The 6,935-nt window shown below is 57.5% G+C and overlaps 1 protein-coding gene across 1 annotated transcript; it reads right to left on the bottom strand.

Annotated features, from left to right (window-relative positions):
• Positions 1–1,902: 1,902 nt before the first annotated feature.
• LOC109577043 (tubulin beta-2B chain) lies at positions 1,903–4,962 on the bottom strand. The gene is made up of 4 exons (XM_019985773.2): positions 4,785–4,962; positions 3,930–4,038; positions 3,548–3,658; positions 1,903–3,208 (listed from the first exon to the last, which is right to left on the bottom strand). The coding sequence occupies exons 1-4, from the start codon at positions 4,839–4,841 to the stop codon at positions 2,148–2,150; spliced, it is 1,338 nt and encodes a 445-aa protein (XP_019841332.1). The 5' UTR covers positions 4,842–4,962; the 3' UTR covers positions 1,903–2,147.
• Between the last annotated feature and the right edge of the window lie 1,973 nt (positions 4,963–6,935).

The raw sequence follows: 6,935 nt of genomic DNA, 5'->3' as shown, positions 1-6,935 counted from the left end.
AGCACTCCGGGCGCTTCGGTCCAACGTTCCCCTTCGGTGAGACTGGTAGAGGCTTTCCACCAGCTCAGCAGGAAAGGCACCTGCCAGTTCGCTGTTAAATGTAGAAAATGAAAGCAGAAGCCACTGGTTCCTCACCTGTTTGACAATCCTCAGCACAGGTCTGGGTTTTAGGATGTGTAATATCATAAAGTGAACGGCTGCTCATTTCCATTGGGGGGGGCATCTGGTAAACGAACTTATTTTCACACTACTTAGAAAGACACTGCTCACACCTTTTCTTTGAAAGTGTCTCCATGCTTCAGCCTCTTTAATCTGTGAACCCTTTATCCACCCTCATCTTTCTCTTCATCCTTGTGCCCCTCCCCTTCCTCCTTTTTCTTTAAACACACACACACACACACAGGAGTAGAATCAAGTAGAATCAAATAAATACAGGGTCAGATTTAAAGTAATATTTCCTCTAATTTTCAGTTTGTCTAAAAATTAGAAAAAAATCATAAATCTAGTTTCCTTGGTGTTTTTTTTTTCTTCCTGAAGTGGTATGTAAATGTTTTGCCCATTCATTTATTACTTATTCTCCACTCCTCTTCCCAAAATATGAAACTATCTAGCCCAGCTTAATTGATTCTGCCTTAAGGCAGAGCACTGGCACCTTTCTGACAAAGTATAATTGATCCCATAGAACCATATAATCTTAACTGAAAAACCACATGTTAAAAACCCACAGCTTCTTTAGTGACGGAGGGAAAGTCTAGAGGCAGGCTTGGGTTCAAATTCCAAACCAGCATGGTAAGACCACAACAGACTGGACATTGCAGTGGCTTACCTATTTAAAGTAAAATTCTCCAATAATCCAGAATTTATAATTTCATATAAACTCAAAGGTAGTTAACATGTATAAACATAACTGCTGAAAGGAAAAGTTGCTTGAGAATTTTAGTGTATTAATGATGTATAAATCTATGGCTATTCCTAAGTACAGGGGATTTCATTAACTTAAAGTGTCACATTATCATATACCCTTTGACACAAAATTCCACTTAGGGAAATTCACACAAAATTATTCACTAAGGCACTATAAGATAGAAGTATAAATAACCTGCATGTGTGGGAGTTGGTTAAATAAAATACAGCACAGCTATAGAATGGATACTATGCATCCGTTTAAAGGAGGCAGATATCTGTACTTTAAAGATACACTGTTTACTGAAAAAACAGGCAGAGAAGAGTATTAGTATCATAAGGTGTGAAGAAAGAAAACGGGGAATAATCTACATAGGTATGAAGACAGAATACCTCTGAAAGCAAGGACGCAAGAAGCAGAACAACAGAATGCCTGCCCTCCGGGGGAGGGAAGCGCGCAAGAGGCAGGACTGAAGACAGGCGGACTTTCCACTCTGTGCTCGGAATGTTGTGCTGTGTGCGTACAGTAACAATTCCAAGTTTTTCTCTTTTTTTTTTTTTTGTAGGAAATAAAAGTAGAGTAGGATTTCTCCAAGAGAAGAGTCAGTGTGCTTTCAAGCAGGCATTTCTCAGCTAATAAACTATTTACTTAAAGGCATCTTAAGGGAATTCCCTGGCTGTCCAGTGGTTAGGACTCTGCACGTCCACTTCCACTTGGACAGGGTTCCACCCCTGCTGGGGGAATTCCCCACTAGCCCCACCTCGCAGCCAATAAAAGAAAAAGGGATCTTAAAAGTCGGATTCATTGCCCTTCCTAAATTGCTTGGTTTGATTTTATGCCTGTGGTTGGTTTGATTTTATCCTTCTGAAGCTGAAGAGTAAATTCATCTGAGCATTTACCCATCCCTTCGCTTGCTGAAGGAAGGACTCAGTAGAATGTGTTCTGAAAGTGACATTTAAATTGATAATAAAGAGGAGGAGACAGGAAAGAGGACACCGTTAGGACACAAACGTTTATGTGATTTTAGCCATTACAACAGTAGTTCAGAAAGATCTCAAACGTTACATGGATGTCATCAATATTACAAAAAGAAAAAAAAAGGGACAGGCAACAGTGAAGAGCACCAGAGAGCCCCAGCGCCCGCCGCCAGTGAGCCCAGGCGTGCTTGTCTCCTTCCGCGAGCCCCCCTCCCCGCGTCTCCTCCCGGCCTCCCTACCCGGCCTCCGCTCCGCCTCCAGCCGGCTCAGGCCTCGTCCTCGCCCTCCTCCTCCTCGAACTCGCCCTGCTCGTCGGCCGTGGCGTCCTGGTACTGCTGGTACTCGGACACCAGGTCGTTCATGTTGCTCTCGGCCTCGGTGAACTCCATCTCGTCCATGCCCTCGCCCGTGTACCAGTGCAGGAAGGCCTTGCGCCGGAACATGGCCGTGAACTGCTCCGAGATGCGCTTGAACAGCTCCTGGATGGCCGTGCTGTTGCCGATGAACGTGGCCGACATCTTCAGGCCGCGGGGCGGGATGTCGCACACGGCCGTCTTCACGTTGTTGGGGATCCACTCCACGAAGTAGCTGCTGTTCTTGTTCTGCACGTTGAGCATCTGCTCGTCCACCTCCTTCATGGACATGCGGCCCCGGAAGATGGCGGCCACGGTCAGGTAGCGGCCGTGGCGCGGGTCGCAGGCGGCCATCATGTTCTTGGAGTCGAACATCTGCTGGGTCAGCTCGGGCACCGTCAGCGCCCGGTACTGCTGGCTGCCCCGGCTGGTGAGCGGCGCGAAGCCGGGCATGAAGAAGTGCAGGCGCGGGAAGGGCACCATGTTCACGGCCAGCTTGCGCAGGTCGGCGTTGAGCTGGCCCGGGAAGCGCAGGCAGGTGGTGACCCCGCTCATGGTGGCCGACACCAGGTGGTTGAGGTCCCCGTAGGTGGGGGTGGTCAGTTTCAGGGTGCGGAAGCAGATGTCATACAGCGCTTCATTGTCGATGCAGTAGGTCTCGTCCGTGTTCTCCACCAGCTGGTGCACGGACAGGGTGGCGTTGTAGGGCTCCACCACCGTGTCGGACACCTTGGGCGAGGGCATGACGCTGAAGGTGTTCATGATGCGGTCGGGGTACTCCTCGCGGATCTTACTAATGAGAAGGGTCCCCATCCCAGACCCCGTGCCGCCCCCCAGCGAGTGGGTCAGCTGGAAGCCCTGCAGACAGTCACAGCTCTCGGACTCCTTCCTGACCACGTCCAGGACCGAGTCCACCAGCTCGGCGCCCTCTGTGTAGTGGCCCTTGGCCCAGTTGTTCCCGGCACCACTCTGGCCTGCCAGAGGGAGAGAGTCTTCATAAGTCACTGATGATTGCATTAAATTCTTTTTCACCTTAAACCCTTTAACAGAGCTCAGTGAGTCAGAGTTCAGATATGATTTCAGGTTATCATTAAAATGACCAAACATTAAAATATTTGGTCATGGACATAATTAAAAATAAGGAAGGTTAGGGACCTGGCTATTAGAGGTTGAAAGACCTTTTGTTTTAGGTTATATATTAAGACAAAATGAGCACACAGCTCCATACTTTATCTAAGGTGGTCACACCCCTCCACCCTGAGCTGTCCACCATAAGTTTAGCTCCCAGGCCATCAGCCATGCCAGTCACTCACCAAACACGAAGTTGTCAGGCCTGAAGATCTGGCCGAAGGGTCCAGACCTGACGGAGTCCATGGTGCCCGGCTCCAGGTCCACCAGGATGGCCCGAGGCACATACTTGTTACCTGCGGGGACAGAGCAGGACTCAGACCTGCCCCTGGTACCAGCTTCCTTCCTTGCAGCGCTGCTTGTATCCCCAACAAAGGACACAAGACGGGATTCTAACAAGATTCTCAAAGGAGCACTCACACCCCCACCACCTCCGTTCCCTCCACCCTCCAAAAAAAAAAAACCTCAGGGAAAGATAGGAATCCTACATCCGCTAAACCACCCTGCCCTGGGGCTACACTTCTGGGGTCAGTCCCTTGGGGAGGCGCGCGGGGTAAAGGCGATTACCGGTGGCCTCATTGTAGTACACATTGATTCTCTCCAGCTGCAAGTCACTGTCTCCGTGGTAACTGCCAGTGGGGTCGATGCCATGCTCATCACTGATGACTTCCCAAAACTGAGACACAGAAAAACCTGCGTTAGGCCACGCCCCACCGCCGAGAGGCCCGAGACACACAATGAAAAACTCGGTTCCGACAGCCCAGCGTCTCCGCAGCTTTAGGGCAGTCCGACCCGCACAGCGGCAGGGCTTGAATTTTGCAGGGTCACCGAGTAGAAACTGGGCGTTTCCTGGGCGAACAGCTGCTCGAGGCGGGAGGCGGGGGTCTCGGCGGGGAGGGGAGAGGCTAGCAACTGGACGGCGGGCGCGTGGGGCGCCCAGCGGCGCGGGGGGGTGGGAAGGGGTCGAGGACCTGAGGGGCTGGAGGGGGGTGGTTAGATTCAAGGCACGTCCGGGGACCACGAGATGCTGGTCCTCCGCCCCTCCCCCCGCCACTCGACTAGAGTTCGAGCGAGTGAAACCGATTCTCCCGGAGTCCGGGCCCCGCCCGCAAAGTGGCGCACAGCCGCGGACACCCCGAGCGCGCTCCGGACCAGCGTGCGAGGTTTAGAGAAGAGAAGGGAGGGGCGGCCGGGGACCTAGGGGCCAGACGAGTCACAGCCTCAAGCTGCGGGGTTCCCCCCACTCCCGCCGAAAGTCGCCGCGGGCGCACGCCCGGCTCCGCAGTACAGAGCCGCGGGAAGGTCTGCACTTGGGGAGACGCAGGCCCGCTCAGGACGACGTTCGCGCCCGGAACCCGAGGGGCGTCAGGCTGGGCCCCCGTCCCCACCCGACCCTCCCCCAACCCCGGGCGCCGCGCCCACCTTGGCGCCAATCTGGTTGCCGCACTGGCCCGCCTGGATGTGCACGATCTCGCGCATGGTGCCGGCTCGCTTCTTCTGGCCCGGGTCGGCGTCTGGTCGGTCTGTCGGCCCCCCTGCACACCCACTGCGGGGTCACCGGGAACGCGCTCGGGAACCAGCCGGCTGAGAGCGCCGGCCCCGCGGGTTCGGCCTTTTATAAGAGGAGGGTGGGGCGGCCCGCGCAGGCCGCGCCCCCAGCCCGAGCCCCCCAGTCCCCTTCGCGCTAGCGCTCTCCAGGCCCCGCTGACGTAATGCTCCGGGCCCCAGAGACCGTCCAGGGGGCTGGACCACGGGCCCGCGGCCAATCGGCAGAGGCTTGCGGGCCGGGCGCGGCCTGGGGGCTGCGCGGAGCCGGGTTGGGGGCGTGTGCATTGTCTAGGACCTCGGGGGGGGGGGGGGGGGGAGGGTGTGGAAAAGCTGGGCACCGAGAATTGGGGGTGGGTGAAGGAACCCATGGCGGGAGGGTGGAGACGCGAGGGTGACCAGCATGGCAGGCCGGGTGTGGGGGGAGAGCGGGCACCGGGTGTGTGGGGGTGGAAGGCTGGAACAGGTGGAGGGGGCGCCAGGTGCTCCGGAAAGGAGCGCTCTGTACTGGGGCGCCGGCCGGTGGTAGCGGCGGTGGCCTGGGTTTCGCTACCACCGCGGACTGCGGCTCCTCTCCCACCTTCGGCCAGAGCCCCCTGAGCCACCATCCCCGGGGAGACGGCTGCCCCTTTCCCCAATCCAACAGCGGTGCGGCGGCCGCCGAACCTCGGCCCCGGGAGGACGTCCTTGTGACAGCTTGTTGGGGCCGAAGGGCCGTGATCCTACACACTTAAGGCCCAAGGGCCCCAGGGTGCCCTCCGCCCTGCCCCCAGGATACGTGCGTCCCCTCTTTTGTCTCCGCCAAGGGCCGCTCGCTCCCTTTCTCTGTGGCTGCGGCATCCGGGGACCGGGCCACCTCGGGGCCTCCACCGCCCTGCCCGACCCTGTCCAAGAGTCCACAGCTCTCCGGCTGGTACCCAGGACCCCTCCTCCCGCGGCTTTTGTTCCTTGGGAGCCTGTGGGTTGGGTGTGGCTGGCTGGCCGCGCAGGGTGGACGGTCCAGCGATCAGAAGAGGGTGGGGTTCGGAGGCGGGGCTGCGGCAGAACAAAGACCTGGAAAACGTGTGGGCCACCTCCCACGACCGAGCGTTTGACAGTCACCCTGGGTTCCGTTCATCTTTTGTCCACTAAGGGGACGGGTCCCCAGACGCCCCCTGCCCCACCGCTGACATTCTCATCATCCACCAGGCGCCGGAAGCCGAGGCGGCCACGAGGTCCCCAATCTTGGTGCTGCCCATGCGGGCGAGGGGCCCGCCTGGAGACTGCAGCACGGGCGGGCGGGGGCCGCGCGCGACCCTGACGGTCCATGGCGCGAGTGCGCGGACGCGGCCCCGACACGCCTTCAAACCTACAATTTCTAGGGAGTCCAAGAAGGAGCAGATCTCTTTGTTACTTTTCGTGTGTGTGTGTGTGTGTGTGTGTGTGTGTGTGTGTAAGTGTAAGAGAGAGCGCGCTGGAACCTGGTCCCCGCAATTCCGTGGGCGAAGCTTCCTGTCCCCCACCCCGACCCTTGACGGGTCGTCTGCAAGGTGACGTGACCCCTTTTCATCCTCAGGCCAGAGGGGTCGAATGACCCAGGTTCCCCCTGCGGAGCGCAGCCCGCAGCTGTCGAGTGAGACCCGCCCCCCCGCCCCCCAAGTATCAGCAAGCTGTCATCGCCTCCCTTCCCGCTGCGGGCGGAAGGGGGGCTTTCAGCCCAATTCCAGCGCACAAAGAGAGACAGAGAGAACAAAAGCTAGGTGCCCCCAGACACCCCCAGCTCGGGATGGCGGTCCCCAGACGCGGCTGCCGGAGTCCGGGTGGGGAGGGGCCGGCCGAAGGGCAGAGCGGCAGAAGGTCGCCCACGTGCCCGCTTGCGGGGCTCCAAGGACCGAGTCCTGACCCCGAGTTAGCGCTAGTCCTCTCCTGCAGATGCAAAAGCGTCCAGGGAAAAGGATGCCCCAGGTCACGCCCCAAGTCAGAGTCGGCTCAGGCCCAGCCCTCAGGAAAGGGATCGTGTCCAGGCAGAAAGGGCTGTGGTGGACCCGG

Source organism: Bos indicus, chromosome 23, assembly GCF_029378745.1.
Source record: "Bos indicus isolate NIAB-ARS_2022 breed Sahiwal x Tharparkar chromosome 23, NIAB-ARS_B.indTharparkar_mat_pri_1.0, whole genome shotgun sequence".
In the NCBI taxonomy this organism is placed as follows: Eukaryota; Metazoa; Chordata; class Mammalia; order Artiodactyla; family Bovidae; genus Bos; species Bos indicus.
The sequence above is the reverse complement of the archived record's forward strand: the minus strand, read 5'-3'. Positions and strand labels throughout refer to the sequence as shown.

Bases quoted from the DNA above. Each gene is read 5' to 3' on its own strand.
- LOC109577043 (XM_019985773.2), bottom strand. From the start codon at position 4,841: ATGCGCGAGATCGTGCACATCCAGGCGGGCCAGTGCGGCAACCAGATT. The intron at 4,039-4,784 runs GTGGGCGCGGCG...TCTGTGTCTCAG, and splicing joins GCAACCAGATTGGCGCCAAG to TTTTGGGAAGTCATCAGTGA. The intron at 3,659-3,929 runs GTAATCGCCTTT...CTGTCCCCGCAG, and splicing joins GTACTACAATGAGGCCACCG to GTAACAAGTATGTGCCTCGG.